General features: G+C 44.6%; 1 protein-coding gene across 1 annotated transcript in view; it reads left to right on the top strand.

Annotated features, from left to right (window-relative positions):
• STPG1 (sperm-tail PG-rich repeat containing 1) overlaps positions 1-19739 on the top strand; it is a 47363-nt gene that overhangs the window by 13196 nt on the left and 14428 nt on the right. Inside the window, exons 3-5 of the mRNA XM_012650879.1 lie at positions 3233-3351; positions 11875-11976; positions 15891-16061. Of these exons, the coding sequence (XP_012506333.1) occupies positions 3233-3351; positions 11875-11976; positions 15891-16061 (392 nt within the window). The remainder of the gene's footprint in view (positions 1-3232; positions 3352-11874; positions 11977-15890; positions 16062-19739) is intronic.

The raw sequence follows: 19739 nt of genomic DNA, 5'->3' as shown, positions 1-19739 counted from the left end.
GGGACTACAGGTGTGTGCCACCACACCTGGCTAAGTTTTCTATTTTTTGTGGAGATGGGGTCTTGCTCTTTCTTGCTCAAGTTGGTCTCAAACTCCTGAGCTCAAGCGATCCTCCCACGTTGGCCTCCCAGAGTGCTAGAATTACAGGCATAAGCTCCCGTGTCCAGCCCAGAGTGATTTTTAAAATCCTACTTCTCTGGTTGTTCTCATTGAAAGGGTTGCTCTGACATATGCCATTCCACTATTGCCAGAAGCCTTTGATCTCCTTTCTAGTTGAGGAGAAATCTCTCCTTCCCCCAGGAGAATGGCCTTCCTTTAACCTTTTTATAATCCCCTTTTCTTTCTTTTTTTTTTTTTTTTTGAGACAGAGTCTCACTGTGTTGCCCGGGCTAGAGTGCCTTGGCGTCATCCTAGCTCACAACAACCTCAAACTCCTGGGCTCAAGCGATCCTACTGCCTCAGCCTCCCGAGTAGCTGGGACTACAGGCATACGCCACCCATGCCCGGCTAATTTTTTCTATATATTTTTAGTTGTCCAATTAATTTCTTTCTATTTTTAGTAGAGACGGGGTCTCGCTCTTGCTCAGGCTGGTTTCGAACTTCTGAGCTCAAACAATCCACCCGCCTTGGCCTCCCAGAGAGCTAGGATTACAGGCGTGAGCCACCGTGCCCTGGCCTATAATCTCCTTTTCTTTACTGCCTCCTCTGCAAACCCTCTTAGTTGTTCTGTGGACTTGGGCTTTTAGAAACAAAAGCTAGGAAGCCTTGCAGCTACTTCTACTTTTTTATTTGTTATATAGTTCCCTTAAAGCAAAAAAAAATACATAGCCATCCATCTACTTAAATAGGAACGAGAGGAGAAGGGAAGAAAAGACTAAATATTCTGTATATAGATATCTCCAAATATTTTCTAACTAAATATATATTCAGCTGCTTTCACTTGCTTCATCCTCAACCCAGGCAAATTAGGCTAGATTGTCCCCCTCCCCATTGTCTCAGCCATTCATTTATTGAGAACATACTAAAGACCAGCTCAGCAGGAGGAAGCATTAGCTTAGAGTTTAAGAGCCTGGGCCCAGCTGGGCGTGGTGGCTCATGCCTGTAATCCTAGCACTCTGGGAGGACAACGAGGGAGGATCACTTGAGATCAGGAGTTCGAGACCAGCCTGAGCAAGAGCGAGACCCCCGTCTCTACTAAAAATAAAAATAAATTAGATGGGTAACTAAAAATAGAAAAAAAATTATCCAGGCATGGTGGCACATGCCTGTAGTTCCAGCTACTCAGGAGCCTGAGGCAGAAGGATTGCTTGAGCCCAGGAGTTTGAGGTTGCTGTGAGCTAGGCTGACGCCACGGCACTCTAGCTGGTGACAGAGCAAGACTTTGTCTCAAAAAAGAAAAAGAGCCTGGGCTCATTAGACAAACTGGTCAGACCCCAGCTGTTCCACTTAAAGGCTGTGTGATTTGGATGTAACTCAATCCTCTAAGCGTCAGTTTTCTCATCTGTAAAACTGGTTCATAACCAGTACCCCTTGGGGGGCCCCTATTGGAATCAGGCTTTCCTCTCTGGAAAGTTTGTTTTTTCAGAAATTCAGAGATGAAGATACGGGCCTTAAAGGTAGTTTCCATGACATCCCCTGCTGCTGCCAGCACACAACCTTCTTTTTGCTTTTCGTTGGCTCTTTTCTCCACCTCTGCACACATTTTCTCTCTGAGGGTGAGGACTCTGATGTTAAAATAATTTGACTTACTGTTGCAAACAGCCCACAGAGTTAGGATGGACCCTCACCCAAAATTTGGCTTGGATGTCATGACCGATGGTGCCACACGCACACTCATCAGGAATGTGTGAAAAGGTTCACTACTCGCATGACGAGGCTTTCTGCCGAGAGCAGGACCAGCTTCCTAATCTGACCCAATAATGGCTGAAAGAGCAGGGAACCAGGGACTAGCTTGGGGTTTTCCTCGTGGTGAGGAGGTGGGGCTGCGGCGAGGCAGGGCTTTGCGTGGTTTGAACTTCCAGCCGGCGCCACAGGAGGGAGTATTGGGCTTTCTCCTCAGCTTGCCCAGTCATGCAGAAGAGGGAGAGGAGGGTGTGAGGCTTAAGAGCTATTAGCCATCAAACATGAAAAAGTAGATTCAGAGTCCATGGCACTCACAGATTAGAGTTTGTAATCATCCTGTTATGCAGACAGATGCTGCCTGCGGAGTTCTGGCAACCGTGGACAGTCTCCCAGATGGGGATGGGGGCAGTTTATACATCATGTGGACATTTATACATCACAACCCAGACATACAAAATTTTACCTTGATTTTCTATAGATGACTACATTCTGCTTTTTAACCCAGTGCATACTCAAGGCAGAACGTAAACTTATACTTGTCTTGCACAGTGCCCTGAAAAATGAGAGCCAGGCCCGCTCGGGGATTTCCCTAACCTGTCTGGAATTTTGTGGCCTTTGCTGATGTCTGACTCTGGGCTGAGGAGGAGTGAGGATGCTTGCTCTACCCTTGCCCTTCACCTCGTCCAGGCTGCTCCCAGAATGGTTTTCATGTCCCCTTCCCGGCAAGAATGTCTTACCTGTCATATCCGTCCTTTTCCCTGGGATAGCCCACTTCAGTGAGCTTTCTGTGACCGTGTCTCGATACTTTAAGAACTGGAAAGGAAAAACTTCCTGTCCAGCTCTTAAAGGGGGAAAGAAAATAAAGTGGTGAATACATTTTAAAAGTCCAGTTTCATGTTTATCTCCTGTCAAAAGGCCAGTGTCTCTTCTACACCATTTAAAATAAAACTTGAGGCCGGGCGCGGTGGCTCATGCCTGTAATCCTAGCTCTCTGGGAGGCCGAGGCGGGCAGATTGTTTGAGCTCAGGAGTTCGAAACTAGCCTGAGCAAGAGCGAGACCCCGTCTCTACTAAAAAATAGAAAGAAATTAATTGGACTACTAAAAATATATAGAAAAAATTAGCCGGGCATGGTGGCGCATGCCTGTAGTCCCAGCTACTCGGGAGGCTGAGGCAGAAGGATCACTTGAGCCCAGGAGTTTGAGGTTACTGTGAGCTAGGATGACACCACGGCACTCTAGCCCAGGCAACACAGTGAGACTCTGTCTCAAAAAAAAAATAAATAAATAAATAAAATAAAATAAAACTTGAATATATACCCCTGTGTTTTCTGCATTTGCCAATTAATTGGTTTGTGCTAATTTTCATTTTATTTTATTTTTGTTGTTTAGGTTTTACTGCTGCATATCCAACACAGTCCTCCATTCCTTTTAAATCCCAAGTTTCAGCAGTTCCAGAATCAGAAAAAAAAGGATTCAATAGTCAAGCCAAGAGATTTTATCATAAGGAGGTAATGACATCATCTTACAGTTTCTTTAGTTTCAGTCTAGATTTTGGCCTCACGGGACAGGCACATCCTGTCTGGCTGCTGCGTCTCTCTGTGGACAGTGGAGGGCAGTGTCATCCAAGAAGCCACATGGCCTTCTTCCTGAGGGGCACTGACTGGACTGTAGCAAGGAGCTGGAAAAATGTGACATCCAGGGAAAACAACTATGTCCAGACTTAGGGTGCCTAAAATATTGAACTGGACCAAAACTATTTTTAAGAAAAAATATATTTTAAAAATCATTATAAAACTAAAAACTTCAAAAAATCTCAGGTGTATCAATAAAGTAAAAGGTTAAAAAAAATCCCTCCTCCTACTTATAACATGAGAGGAAATCATATGACTTTCTTCAAATAACATGAGGGGAAGAAGCCTCTGATAGATTTAGAATTGCCTTTGTGATGAGGCCCACCCCCTCCCCCTTTTAAAAATTTCCTAAACAACGTGGTGTTGTTATTTTTGTATTCCCCCTCACTCCATCCCTTCCCTAAATCTCACTGTGTCTCTTTCCCTCTCTATTCTGGAAAGTTCTGCATGGTTTCAGATGGGCCCTTATTTTTAACCTTTGGGTTTTCTGGGGTCTGACTTTCTCCTCACTCACCAGCAGGGGGCTGAAGCAGCCCACAGGCATCCTTAGAGTCTTTAAATTTTTCATTCCTTTACTCATTTAAGCAAGACCTTTGGAATAACATACTTTTCAAGGAGTCATCATCTCAGTTACCTTTTGCTGCATTCTAAAAACGGTTTTCGTCCTACCACCTTGCCCAGATGGCAGAGAGGAGATGAGGAGGTCTAGGTTCTGAGCGCAGGTGAGGCATGAAGTTGAGGGTCTTGGCATGTCCCCTACCCTTGGCCTGATTCCTCCTTGGTAAACAAGAACTCTGAACTAGAGAATGTTTTAAGTTTCTTCCACTTCCGATATTTTAAGATTCTAACAAAGCAAATAATAAAGAATATAGTGTACACATACACACATTTTTTTTTAATAACTTGTAGGTTTTCCTCAAAGAAGATACATATTTGCTCCGACGTTTCTCTCTTCTCTCTCTAGTTTCTCTGTTTTAACTGTCTGTCTCCCATTTTCTGTCTGGTTTCCCATTTGCAATTTCATGATACTATATTGTCCATCTCTAGGATATTTGTAGCCCAGCCTCCAATAAAAATAATAGAAGCCACCATTTACTCATCCCTACTATGTGTCAAATCATTTTTAGATTAACTTTTATCTCCAATCCTCAGAACAATGCTTAAAGGAAGAGTTTATTGTCTTAATTTAATAGAAGAGGAAACCGAAGATTAGGGAAGTTAAATGACCCACCCAAGGTCATACAGCACAGGGTTTGGCACATAAGAGGCTCAAAATAAATGTTTGCTGAATCAACATTGAAAGAATTAGACCTCAACCTAGGTCTAGCTCACTCCAAAGCCTCTTGATCTTTCCACACACTGTACCACGCCTGCCTTTGTGGCCTGCAAAGCCATAAATTTGGTCTATGAAAGTCAGCAAGTTTCTGAAAAGGCCTTAGCAAAACAGACCAAGCTCAAGACCAAGGAGAATGTCAGCTCATGTCTGTGTGTTCCATGCTCCATGCTCTAGTTCTGAAGACTCAAATCCAGAAATCAAAGAGTTAGCATTTAAAGGACTATTGCTTTTCAGAGCATTTACTACTGAAGAAACCAAGGTGGCAGCCAATCAAAACTACAGGCAGTGTCAAACAGAGAGAAATAGCTCAGAAGGTTTGTTCCGACTTTTAAAATGTGGTCTCATTAGTTTGACAACATGAAAACTTTCATGTAAGTATTTGTAGCCATTTTGTAAATAAGTATTGAGTTTTATGGAAAGAGCATGAGATCCATGAGTCAGACTGTGTTCTAGTCTGTCACTAGCTATGTGCCTTCAGACCAGTCACTTGACTTTTCTAGGCTTCTGTTTTCTTGTTGGAAACATAAAATTTTGATTACATAATTTTTGAGGTCTCTTCAAGTTATAAAAATAGAAAAACAAATTCTTACTCTGTGCTCATTCTTATTTTTCCTGAGGGAAACGAGCATTGAGAAATAAAGGATCTTGTTTAACATCACCCAATAATTTAGTGAGGCAATACGAATTAAACAGATTTTCAATCTGCAGTGCCTCACCACCCTTCTTACAGCATTAATCACACACACCCTTGTGCATGAGCTCACATTTGTCCTGTGGCCCACTTAGCACGTCTCTGACAGAGAGAATCAGTGCCCTCTGAAACGTGCACTTACCTCATTAGGCTCACTTTGCCATGAAACATCGGGGCCTCCTTGCCCAGCTCATAGCTCCCGTAAGAATCTGACTGCTGGGTATAAGGAATCCTTCACAGAGCGCATTGTCTGGACTGACAATTTTGGCTGCTAGAAATGAAGTCTGTTTTTCTAAACATTTTCAAATTATTTACATATATGCTGGTAACTTTGCATACATGAAGAGACATGCCCAATCTGTGCGACAGAGCACAGCCCGGCTGCCTGCTGGGCATTTTCTTCCCCCGCCTCCTTGTTTGTGTCTTCATTTCTCTCAGGATCATGGTTCTCAAACTGTGTACCTCTATGGATACCACTTAATATGTTCGCATCTCCCTTTCTGTGTCTTAAAAATAAGGACACTATTAATATAACAGGTAGGCCCTTGCCAAGAATTACTATTCCATGGTTCCAAACCTGACCCTTCCAGGCTCAAATGAAGGAATACTGGTAGGTCACGCACACCATGCCCTCTTGATGGGCACAATTTAGAAATACATGTTAATGCCACACATAGCCTAACCGTGAATCTGCCCTCCCAAGTGGTAAGCCAGCCAGTGCTTCATTTGTGGTGAAGTTGTATAAAGTTAATACTGTTCACTTACTAACTTGATAAGACACTGATCCAGGGATCATCAAGTGAGAGGAAGTTCGGTTTGTAGAGGTCACCATGACAATTGCCCCACATGTGCCCTCAGCTGCATGTTTGACCCACAGTGGGCTCTGCCCTACCTTCCTGCTCTGTGAAGCCTGCCTTCTCCATAGCGGTCACCAGTACCCCTTCCTAAGGAGCCTGCAGGACATGTTCCATTCCCGGTAATATCAAACACTTGGCTGGCACTGACAACATGCCAGGCACCCCTTGGAGACCTTTGCATTTTTAAACTCGTTTAATCCCTGTAATAACCCTGTGAGCTAAATCCCATCAGTAGCCCCACTTTTCAGATAATGACCCTGAGACGAAAAGAGAGTGAAGTAACTTGCCCGGCAAGGGTTGGGTAGAGCAAGGATGGACCCAGGCTGCAGCTCCTGGTCCCCAGCATTCAGAAGCCCACCACCCTCCCCATGGAAGTAACTTCCGCAGCCGCGCCCACCTTCTACTCGGCGTGAGGGTAATGCGTGTGCACGTCTTATCTCCACCACTCCTTAGCAGTCATTGCTGTCCTTTCCAGACCCCCAGACCCCTCAAAAGTGGATTGCATGAATGATCCCCACTCAAGTCTATGCACTTCCTGTCAGGCCACAGGCACACATCTGTCCATTGTGCCCTGTTTTCATGCGCCTCCTTCATCCCATTCCTAGAACTTGTGAGCTGCTAACAGGTTGTACCTATATCTTCACCGCTCAGCACAGGCCCTGGTGCACAGCAGGTTTCAGTCAATGTCTGCTGAGTTGAATTTTTGCCCCCATCTCACTCAGGGGATTTCAGGGAGCTGCTAATAATCTGGTACCAGATTGGAGAGAGAGGAGGGCACTGAAAAGAGGACAGTGGGGACTCTTAGAGACAAGCCTGGTCTTAACCAGTGCTCTGAAAACGCAGGGTTGGTTTCTCCTGCCTGTTTCCAACCTAGCGAGGCCAGCGATGGGCAGAAACCTGGTCCCCCTTTTCATCTGCTCAGGTGGCCAGTGTCACAGCTGCCCTCCCTTCCCCACACCTGCTCTTCACCTGGGAGACAAAGAAATACTCATTTAAGGAAACTCTCCTCCATAGAACTCATTCTAGTTTTCCTGGTTGCTCCCTTAGGGCTCCAAGGGCCCTTCCATTTCTGTCCTCATCCCCCATTTGGAACAAAAAAGTATTTTCTTACTTGAAGAACGGTTGCAGCCTCTCCCGTTTCTCCTGTGCTCAGAGGTGTAGAAACTCTAAAGCCAGCACAGCATGTGGGGGGAAGGTGAGAAGCAGAACGGAGGAAGGGCATCTTACAAGGAGCAGGTCTCAGAATCAGTTGAGCCAGAAGGGCCTTTGACACTAGAATGCTTTCTGTGGCAGCATCTCATGCTGGAGCCCATCTGTAAAACAGGCAAAGGGGAACCACTGCGTGAAGCTGTCTCTGTCCCTGGGTAGCTCATGGAGGCCAGGAGTGCAGTTTGAGACCCACGGATCTTGCCCACCCCCTTCCTCGCAGGTTCCCAGGAGAGGCGGCGTGCCCTGGGGACAGATGCCAGCTGTCCTGCCTTCTGGGCCATACCCCCTTCACCTCTTTGGCCACAATCAAGCTGAGTAAAGGCTTTCTACCCTTGGATGAAGTCAACAGGGTGGATTGACACATTGTCCTGAGACTCTAAGACCAGGGGCATTTCTAAGAGGAAACCGTTCCCTCAGGAACTCTGAATTCCTGTGCGGTTTGCCAGTGGATTAACCACAGGCCAGGGCTCTGCTTCCACCTCAGGCATGTCCTCCTCTTGTTTCTATACCTCTAGCCCTTTAGCGAACTCCTTATTTTCATTCATCTTGTGCTCATCTGAGCAACACCAGCTAGCCACCCCCAAGTAGACCAAAGCAAGGTGGGACATCTTTGAAGAGGCAAAAGGCAGATCTTGCATGGTCTTCAGCCAGTGGTCCAACAGAAAGTGCATTTTCCAAGCCAGAAGATGGTTTGGCAAACCACTGATTTGATAAACATGAAAGTGTGAATTGGACAGAATTTATGAAATTAGGACTAGAAAGTCCAGAGTGTATGAAGATGTAACTGGCTCTAGGCTGTGGAATTTTTTTTTTTTTTTTTGAGACGTTTTCCAGTCTCAGTAGGCTGTGGAATGTTAAGTCCTCCCATACCACATGGAGACACCTGGCGTGAGGAGGTAAGAGCGCTGCTTCCTCTCTTCCCCTCCTCAGTTCCTCTCCAAGCCCACCCCAAGTGCATGTGCGTCGTTGTCCCACTCTTGGCACATGCAGAGGCTGCCCATCCAGGACTTTGATCCTTCAAAAGGGCTCTCAGAGTACATTTCAACCAAATGTCACCCCGATGTGTGTGGTGTGGGAGATGGGAACACATCAGCCAACCACCCCTTGCTCAGTCCCACTCTGGAGGTTTTTAACTCCCGAGGGAGGGCCCTGGCTCCATTCAGGCTGCTGTGGGCAATGCAACGAGGGATGAGGAGGAGGAAGAGGAGGATTGTCGGTGTGCATTGGGACTGTTCTACCCCTCTACCTGCATTGACTCATTTAATCCTCGAACTACGAGGCAGGTAGAGGAGATACAGCACCATGCTTCAATAGAGCACTCAATAGGCAGGCAGTAGAGCTCTAATAAGTGTGAGTTTTCCACCTTGTCCATCCATACACCCATTTTTCTTGTTTGTTTATTTGGTTTTTGCCTTCTCAGATGGTCTTGGCCAAGAAACCAAGGGGTGGCTAAGTTCACACCAGTCACAACTTGGATTTGTGTTCTCTGGGATGTGCTCTGAGAGGCCTAAACTCATCAGAGTCACAAAATGTCAGTCATATGAACTGTTGTCCCACAGGTGAAAGGTCTGGATTTTTACTGCCCTTCCAGAGAGCTGTCCATCCACCTCCGGAAGTGGCAGGAGAATGCCTAAATTCTCCGCACTGCTCATTGCCCTCACAGACACCTACTTGAGTGCTGCACGAAGGTAGTGGTCTGCCTGGTAAACCAGCTCTCCCTTCCACAACAAAAAATTCCGATTTAGCAGTTGCCAATTTTGCTGGTGTAAATACTCCAACCGTGGCCAATTTCAAGCTATCACTAGCAAAATTTCTAAATTCTTAACAGTTGTCCTCACAAGTGGCCCCGGCCAGCTCCAGCGTGCTGCTGCCTGGAGGACTGTCCCTGGACAGTCACTAAGAGCAAACAGGTCGCACTCCATTCCTCCAGGCAAGAGGTGACAGCCCTCTTCCTATTTGCCCTGGACTCAAGCCAACTGACAATGTGGCAGAATTAAAGCATGATTAAGGCCCAGTAGTGTTGTCAGCTTCAGCAAATAAAAATACAAGATGCCCAGTTAAATTGGAATTTCAGATAGATAATAACTATTCTACTATAAGTATGTCTCAAATATTGCGTGGGATATGGTTATACTAAAGTAGCTATTTTTTTTTATCTGAAATTTGAATTTAAGTGGGCAGAGATGGAACAGGTTTTGTATTTTATCCAGCAACTCTATCTCCTCAGACGCACGAGGGCACAGAAAATTCTCGTGAACTGATGGTCAGGTTGAGAGTGTGATGACAGACTGGGAGCTGGAGACGTGCGTCTTCACTGTCCACTGCTTAACCTAGACGAGTCAGGTGACGCTTCCTGCTTCAGCTTTCCCTTGATCCAGGGACTCTGGAAGCTCAAAAGCATCCCAAAGCCTGACACCTTGCATTTGCAAACAAGAAACTGAGACCCAAACAGGTGATTTGCTCAAGATCACTTAGCTTGTAGCAGCACTAGAAGTTCTGATTCACAACCCAGTGGGACTTTTCCCTTTTTATCGTATACAATCTCATTTGACAGTTAGCTTGGTTTTGTGGTTAAGAATAGACTGTAGTCAGGCTGCCTGGGTTCAAATTCTGGCTCTGACGTATACTAGTTTTGTGATCTTGGACCTTATCTCTTTTGGCCCCATCTTCTCGTCTTTAAAATGGAGATTAAATGAGCTAATAATATATGCAAAGTACTCAGAACAGTGCCTGGCACACACTGAGCACTCAGTAAATCGATGCTTGCCCTGCAAACAGCTCTGTAGAAAAATCTCTTCCTTGTTTCCCTGTAGCACTTCAAATCTGCATCCATGACACTACGGTTCTTCTGAACTCCGGGCCTGGGGTGCTTGTGTCTCTGGTTCTGCTGTGCCTCTTGCTGCCTGTCTCACTGTCCCTGGCAGTCAGTTCCCCTACCCATTCACCGGGTGTCAAAATCACCTATAAAGCAGGAATCAGCTCCCCTGCCCTCACCTGCTGTGGCGCAAGGGTCAAAGGAATCACTGCATTTAAAAGTCAGCACAGAAGAGCCTGCTAATAGCACTGGGACCCTATCCCTTACGTTAAACCGTAATTACACACTGCCCTAGCCAGACTAGGAAGTCCTGGAAGGCACTGATGGTGACATGAGTTTACTTTCTTCCCCAGGGAAGGCAGTAGGGGTGGTGGAGACAGAATGAGCCTGGGTGGCAGAGATTGGAGCTAGCAAGCTCTGGAGTCAGGCTGCCTGGATTCCAATCTGGCGCTCACCACTTACTAGCTGTGGCCCAATGTCTCATCTCTGGGCTGCAATTTCCTTAAAGTGGTCCTGATAGTACCTCACTGCAGAGGGCTTGTGTGGGGCATGAAGGAGCCAGCACACGCCACATGCTTTGCACTGGATTCAGGTACTGCCCCTTATATCAGTGGGACCTTGGGCAAATCCATCTCCATGTGCCTTAGCATCTCCATCTATAAAATGGGGACGATAATCCCTTCCTCCGTGGGTAATGGTGAAAACAAGACAAACTTCGGAAAGCTCCTAGTACCAAGTAGGTAACCAGTAAGCTCTCTTGACAGTGGAACATCCTTATCATTTCACGCCACTTGCTTGGCTAACTTCTGTCAACATTTACTTCCCCCTGGTAACCAGCATGGGAAATGAGATGAAAGCCCATTTAGCTGCAACAGCAGAAATGGGCTTAGAATCCAATTGTTTATTCCTCCCTAACATACCTGCCTCATTTAGCACTTGAGCCCTGTGAGCTTGCCTCGTTTTGTCTGAGAGTTAGAAATGGTCTCGTTTGGGAGGAAGGTTGTTTTTGTTTCATTTTGCTTTATAAACAGAAACACTCCCTGATTTCTCTTCTGAAAGGCTGAGGAGGAAGCTGAGTCAAGTGGGGTGCGGTTGACATGAAATCGGTCACCCTTCCCTCGCCATGGGTTTGTCTTACCCAATTGCTACACACTGACTTGCACATCAGTCACGTTTGGTATCCCATTTTATGCTCATTTCTCTACTGACGTGAAAACACAACAGTATTCTTTTGGAATGCAGTACGGCATAGTGGAAAGAGCAAGGCTTTGGGAGTCCTGGCCAGGGTTGGAATTCCAGCCTCACTGCTTGGTAACCGAGACGAAGACGGGGCAAGTTAGGAAATGGTGGCGCAGGCTATCATCCATCGAGTGGTGGTGGTGCCTGTCCCGTAGGATTACAGCGAGGCTGAGTGTTAATGGGCGTAGTGCTTGTGGAAAAGCACAGTGGAATTGAACGTATTCTGATGACGCCACATTCTCCTCCCTTTCAGGATGATCTCCCAGGTCCTGGTTTCTACAATGTCATTCACCAGTCTCCAGTGTCCAACAGTGTCTCATTGTCCAAGAAAGGAACGTGCACTTTCCCCTCTATGGTGAGAGCCACTTCTCTTGAGTAGGGGTGTTAGCTGGTCAGTGATTCCTTCATTCATCACAGTCATATATTGGACATCTGGTCCCATTTCTCCAAAGTCCTGTGGTTCTAATTAGGAGAGGAACCACCTCCTCAAACTTCTCAGGTAAATTGGACCCCGTGTCCTTAAGTAATTTTTTCCTTACTGTCACCCATTGCCACTGTGGGAAGAGAAGCCAGAGGACTATTCAGAACCTGATTATCCAAAACCAATTTTGTCATCATTGAGTGACCTAAGCAAGTGTTTTCCTGAGATTTTTAGGCATACCAGGAAACTGTTACTCTTACACATCTTGCCCTAATGTGAGTTTTACGCTGCTTAAATCTGATTGGGTTGTCAAACTATTAAGAAATCTGGTGGGACCAAAAAGAAAGCAGACAATGGGCCTGAAATTTAGGGGTTTCCCATCCCATTCCTATTCTTCGTAAGATGTGGGACTTTATCTTTGTCAAGGACTCTAACAATCAAATAGCTACATGAAGTACCAATGACTCTGATCAGACTTGGGCAAAGATAGTTTCTTTTTCCCTCCTTCTCTCTCCTTCTCTCTCTCCTTCTCGCTCTCCTTCTCTCTCTCTCTTTCTTTCTTTCCTTCTTTCCTTCCTTCCTTCCTTCCTTCCTTCCTTCCTTCCTTCCTTCCTTCCTTCTTTCCTTTCCTTTCCTTCCCTTCCCTTCCCTTTCCTTTCTTCATAGTCTATTTCTTAAAAATATTTATAAACTGTCAAGAAAAACAGATATAGCAACAAGAATAGATATAGCAAAATAGATAAACTGCCAAGAAAAATAGAGTCAAACTAGGGTAAGGCTAGCTGAGCTAGAAAAATGAAGAGGAATGCAAACCCAGACTCCAACATTAACAAAACACACATGCCTTCTCGTCCCTTTCAAAGTTATTACAATCTCTTGCATAGATGTATTATGATGCCTGACATTGGAATTGATTTTTTTTTAAACCACACAAAGGGACCATTTAAGACACACTGAATGCAGCCACTTCTTATTGGAATGCGAGTTTGGCAGAGTTGGGTACTCAGGGAGCAAACCAACTTTGGAGTTAACTCCCCCTTACCAAAGAAGTTGAAGTTGCACATGCCCTCAATGAATTCACAGAACAGCCACGCCTCTACCTATTTTTCTGCCACTAGCCTGGCTAGGAAGGACTCAAAAGCAATTGGGAAAAGAAGTGCTGTCTCACAAAGTCTTGGCACAGGAGACAAAACTGAAGACCTAATCCTGACTCAGCTGTGGATTCTTGATGTGACCTCAAGCACGTCACCCATCTGTGTCCTAGTTGCCTCATGAAAGTGGAGACTCCCTGGAGGCACTGGGCAAATTAACATTGTAATGAGTGAAATACTCTTTGAAACAGCAAAGCATTATAAACATGCTAAATGTTATGATTGTTACCACCTGAGTCACAAACAATACTTCCTGCAACATCTAGGTTTTCTCTCCGAGAACTTCTTTGCCAAATAGTGGCACTGCCCATTCCTGGGGCACTGCCCATTCCTGGGGCACCATTCCTTTTGGTGCCAAAAAAGGGACTGAATCAGAGCACACGATCAATCCCCTACCAGGCTCTCCGTGCAGTAACTTTCCAGATGGCAAGGCTGGGCCGTCAGGAGGAGAAGGTGGCCTAAATGAAGATCTGAGTTTTATAGAAACTAATCATACCTTTCAGATTATTAAAAAAATTCAGAACCAAGCCCAAAAGAGGGCAGACATTGGGTTGTTCAGGCTTCCTCCTCTCCTCCCTTTGATAAATGTGGGGATTTGTTTTATGTTTATGTTACACGCAAGTGTAAACACTTAAATTCCTGTGTCCGTGGGTGGGAGCCTTCAGTGGCTGACGGAGACCTGCCAGGACGTCCCTACGTCTTACCTGGTCCCTGTATGAACTGGACAAGAATTTCCTGTCTTCACCCTTCTTTTAGTGACTTTCATATTATTGATAGCACCTCCTCCACTTCTGGATCCCAAGACTCTGAGGGAATTAAAAGTAGCCATCATCAGAGAAAGATCAGAATGACCAGGAAGAGTGTGATTGTGGGTGAGGCTGACCAAGAATTTCTGTGGGTCTATAAATTTTAGAAACTTCCTGATAACTGTTGCAACAATTACACCCAACCTTTTGAGAGGGCCTGTCATGTCTCTGAGTCCGAATGACATAAAGAGTTGTATTAACACATTTCAAATCTTCGCTCTAGAGTTTTCCACAGGACTGACTAGGAAGTGAAATGAGGCAGGTGGGTGGACACTCTGATGGCCTTTCTGTATTTGTATGGTGGTGGGAGGGGTTCTGGAAAAGTTAGTGTGTGCTGGAGAGAGGATCATAAATGCCAGGATGTGGCCAGATTGGAGACCACAGGCCTGGCAAGTAAACCAAGGGGTGTGTAGTGTTGGTGAGTGAGTGTTACTTTAGCTATACTCTGAGACTAATTCTATTATTACAATACTTTATAAAATTTTGCCCCTACTGGGAACTTTTTTAGAACATTTTTTTTTCTCAAAATGTATGTTAATAGGTATTCTAAACCTGAAAAGAGTCTATGATCAAATAAGCTTGCTATTATTCTGGGGCCATGCCTCTCAACCCATTTCTCTGTAGAATGGGATATCTAATCCATATCACAGAGTGGAGGCAGACTGCCTGGGTGAAAGTGTTGGCCCTACCACTTAATCAGCTGAGGAAGTTCAGTTTTCTCATCTGTAAAGTGGGGATAATCATAATACTAATGATAATACTAATACTACTCAGGGTTCTTGTGAGCATTACACACAAGCACCCATGAAAAGAGCTTGGTTAACTATTAGCCAGAATGCAAAGGCAAAGTATGTTCAAGGCTGGGGCAATCTTACTTCTGGGAACATCAACACATCTTTATAATTAGAAGAAGGCAGAGCTGGGACTTGAACCCAGGTTAGGCTCTGAACAATTTAGGTTGTAGGCAAGAGCACTCCTGCTGCTGGTGGAGCACTCGCTCACATCCCCTGGCGGTCCATAAACCAGGTGTTGAGGACCATCACCACCAGGCCCAGAGCGAAGTGGGGGCCCTAATGCGTTCCCCTCTCTATGCTTGCATAGTTATTGACCCCTATCAAGCAGAGAAAACCCAGGGCGATGTTCTCAAGCTTTCGACTATTAAATAAGGAGAATTTTTTTGCTTGATCAGGCTCCAATACTTGCCATGCTATCTGAGGGTAAAGTGATGTTATCGCCAAGTTTCTATGGCTTTTGTCCCCATTCATTTGACAAACATTGATTCTGTTTGTTTTTTTAACTGAAAATAGTTTATCAGAGCTTCCTGAAAGGAGTGGGATTGGTTCTGTTAAACAGCAAAAATATTGCAGGGTTTTATGAAAACAGTAGTTTGGTGGGGGTGGGGCCACATGGACAGCACACCCCATGGAGCCTCATACCCTTAAAATGTTCGAAGCAGATGCACAGTTTAGGTATTTCACATCCTTCAGCCTTAGAAACAAGACGTGAGGTTTTACTCAGAAGGAAAGCCTAGGATAGGGGAAGAGAGTCTAAAACTTCCCGTCACGTAAATTACCCAACAGCTGATGAGTCAAGTGTAAGTGTCCTGGAACAGGATTGGGTGGAAATGCATTTATGGCAAAATTATTTTTGCCAAGTCCCAAACAGAAGATGAATAATTTGAGTTAGTTTACAGAAGTTAGTACATGTTTGAACCTGCATTTTCCAAGGGCGAATCCTCAAAGCCTGAGGTCAGTTTATCGTTGTTACCTGCTAGTTTCACCTTTTAGAAAATACTTTTCGACCTGGTGCTGGGCACCATCTTTTTGATATCTGTCCTTCAGAGCCACAGGATTACGGGGCAGTGCTGATTCCCTGGGCTTTCTCCTCACAGCGCGCCCGATTGGATACCAGCATTTCTAAATATCCTGCAGCTAATGCATACACTATCCCATCAGACTTTATTTCGAAGAAAGACTTCAGTAATTCCTGTTCCAGCATGTTCCAGTTGCCAAGCTTCGCAAAAATTCTCAAGTCTGAAACTCCTGCACCAAACTATTACAATGTAAGAACACCACATATGCTTGCTAAATATGTCGAATGAATGGCTTACTAAAATAAAAGGGAGGGGGCAGCTTGGGGAAATAGCATTTTAATGCAGTTGGCAAGGCAGTTAGCATTTGTTGACTACGCAACCGGTGCATAAAGGCTGTGCGAGACTCTTGTCGGGAGTTTGCAGATGCCAGAGAGAAGCGTGAGCAACATGGAGGCCAGTATGAGGCCGCAGGAAGACCACTGCCCCGAGAAATACTTATTCTAATCACTCTTGTCATACAACCTTTCTGGGACACAGTTTTCTCATCTGCAACAATGGATATATTATTTATGACTTTATCTGCCGACACTATTCATTTACTTTTCAGGTTCTTCTAGGGAAAATAAACTTCTATCCTTCCATAGCAGAAAATTGTTTTTTTAACAGTAGTGCTTTGCCAGTTATGATCACTTTGTATTTGCTGAGGCAGAATGGTATGGACGGTTAAGAGGCAGATTCAGGAGGGTTTGGTTCAGCTTTTGACTTGGCCACTTTCTAACCATATGGCCTTGGGCAAGTTCCTTGGCCTTTTTGGGACTTAGTTTATTGATCTGTAAAATGGGGGTATATGTCCACCTCGTAGTGTTAATGCAGGTATTAAATGAGATAATCCATGCCGAGTGCTCAGCACAGCACCTGGCACACAAGGATGACACAATACATGGGGATTGGTAGGGCTGTCTTTGGACAAGTCAGTTTACCTCTTGAGCCACAACTGTAAAATGGAATTGATTATATTTCCCCTACAGGGTTATCACAGGAAACAAGTGAGACACACACGTGAAAGCACTCTGAAATGCATAGATATGAATTATATTTAAGATATTAATGTTATCATGCCATATTTCAAACTATTTTGGTCTTAGAATACTTCATTTTCAATTTCCCTTTTCTCATATAATACTTATAAATAATATTTATTGTTCTGACTACAAAGATCCTGCCCACCTCCTATGATTGATTCAGCTAATTATAATGTGCCCAAAGTAATATAATGCCTGCTAGGCCAGTACTGTCCATAGAAATATAATGGAGCCACCAATGTCAATTAAAATTTTCTAGTAGCCACATTTAAAGAAAAAGGAATAGGTGAAAATAATTTTAATAATGTATTTTATTTAACCCAGGAGATCCAAAATATTATCATTTCAACATCTAATCAGTATAAAAATTATTAATTAGATATTTTAGGGACATTCTTTTTCTCATACTAAGTCTTTAAAATCCAGTGTGTATTTTATACGTACATCACATCTTGCTTTGGACCAGCCACGTTTCCAGAGTCGATAGCCACATGTGGCCTGTGGCTGCTGTAATGAGCAGCACAGCCTCTATAGTCTCCCCCTGGGACAAAGCTGGAAAATGATAACAATGGTGATGAGGATGGTGAAGCACTCTTCATGACTGAGTGCTGCTCTGAGAGTTATGTATTCATCATACTTAATACTCGCAAGTGAATCTGTGAAGTCGATTCTCTTATTCCCAATTTCTAGAAGAGGAAGCTGAGGCTCAGAGAGGTGAAAGGATTTGCCCAAAGTTACCCAGATTGAAGGCATTATTTGTGCATCAGTGGGCATGGGTGGGTGGCTGAGATGGAAAGCTGGGGAATGGTCGAAGTCACCGTGTTCTGGTCCTGCCAGGCTTCCCATCGTGGGTCCTGTTGCTACTTGGTGCCAGGCTGGTGATATGGCTTAAACTCCAATGGGGAACTCAGACAAGAACTAGTAAATAGACAAACAAAATAATTACAAACTGTGGTCAGCCTTGAGGGAGACAAACAGCTGGAGCCTGAGAGAGAATTTGTGGGGGTCCAAGGGGTTGGCGGTACCCTGTGCTTTAGACTTGGTGGTAAAACAAGGTTCCGAGGCTGAGACCCAAAGATTGAAGGAAGTGCCAGTGTTGGGGTAACCACATGTGCAGAGGTCCTGGGACAGCGTAGAGCTTAGCCCCTGAGGATGGAATGACTAGTGTGGTATGAGCTAGGAGGACAGGGGAGAAGGGGAGGCCATGTAGATAGGCAGTGGCCAGTTTGTGGGGCAGGGTCCGAAAGACCCCAGGAGGGAGTTAGAATTTTGTTCTCTGTGTACTGGGAAGCCCATGAGGGGGTGGGAGATTTCATGCTCTGTTGTGCTTTTTAAAAAAGCTCCCATCAGCTGCTGTGTGGAGAATGGAGTGTGGGTTAAGAGTGGTTTCCTGGAAAACCAGAGAGGAGACTGTTGCACTAATAGGAGAGAGGACAAGGTGTGGTTGGAGAAAGGGATAATGAAGGTGCTTGGCCATTGCCCCTTTGCCATTCTCGAGAGAGGACCAGGTTACTTGGGACACAAACACGGGTGCTGCCTCTGTCCGCATGGACGCCTCTCTCTACATCCTCCTGGTGTAGCCGAAGGGTGCCATATTAGAGTTTCATGTGTTGGCTTCCCCAACCCACTGCCTGCTCCTTCACTCCGCTTCCTGTGTCCAGCACCCAGCACAGGTGCTAGTATGCAGTAAGCATGCAATAAATGTTCATGGCATTGAAGGAATAACTCCCCAGTAGTTTACAGTCATTAATCTAGAAATTACCATTTCTCAAGTCAAAATTTTGTCTTTCTGCCAATAGATCAATTTTAGGTGCATGTTTTTTTGTTCATTATTGTATAAATATGACTCCAAAAATAATTACACGCTCATCATAAAATGTATTCAAGCACTGTAGAAACCCATGAACTAGAAAGTAGAAGTCCCTTATAATTCTACTCTCCAAAGAAAACCACCACCAAAAACCAGGGGTGATTTCTTTCATATTCTCTCCTTCCCTCCATCCTTCCACCAGAATTAGGATTATGCCGTACCTGGTACACATGCATTGTTTTCTTAACTATATCTAGGATTTCTTTCCATGGCAATACAATAAATCTGCTTCTTTCTTTTTTAACTTGCTGAATATTTTCCTCATCTAATGATGAAATCTCCCAGTGACACACACTCAGTGTATACAAAAATGCTCCCTTTTTCAGTTGCTTTTCTGTCTGGGTGAAGAATAAAGCCGAAGTACTGTTTTGTCTACAGGAGGCTTTTTTCCAGACCAGGAGAACAATGGTTGAGTCAACTAGCAAGGAGTAGAAATGCGATAATCCTGTTAGCCACACTGCTTTGAGATCTCTCCAGGCCTTTCTCTGCCTTTGCTACCACGATCCTCCACTTCTATATTTGAATCCTTTTCCTTGGTACTGTATTATTACCTTCTCTCTGGCAGCCTGGCTCCTCTCCCCATGCCCAGTAATTAACCTCTCCCATCTGGTCCCTTTGTTTGCCCTCTCTGCATGCGGTCTAGCCATTAGGACCCTGGGAAAAGCTAAATTCCTCCACCTTTGTAAACACAAAATCAAAATACCATCTGCATTTCTCAAGAAACATTTTTTTTTGACAAAGGAGTATCACAGAAAATCAAACCATCCTGGCCCCAGCAAATAGTTTTACTCATTCAGTAAATATTCCCAGCGATCACAGGTACCATTTGTATTGCCTCTGTTACCAATGAATACAGGAGACTACAAATTGGCATTTAAAATATTTGTGATTCATGTGTAACAGAAGAATGATCTCAGGGTTTTTTTTTCTATTATTTTTAGAGGTCCGAACACATCGGACATTCTCAAATGTATG

The sequence above is a fragment of the Propithecus coquereli genome, unplaced genomic scaffold, assembly GCF_000956105.1.
Source record: "Propithecus coquereli isolate 6110/MARCELLA unplaced genomic scaffold, Pcoq_1.0 Scaffold341, whole genome shotgun sequence".
Taxonomy (NCBI): domain Eukaryota; kingdom Metazoa; phylum Chordata; class Mammalia; order Primates; family Indriidae; genus Propithecus; species Propithecus coquereli.
This window is presented reverse-complemented; position numbering and strand designations above follow the sequence as displayed.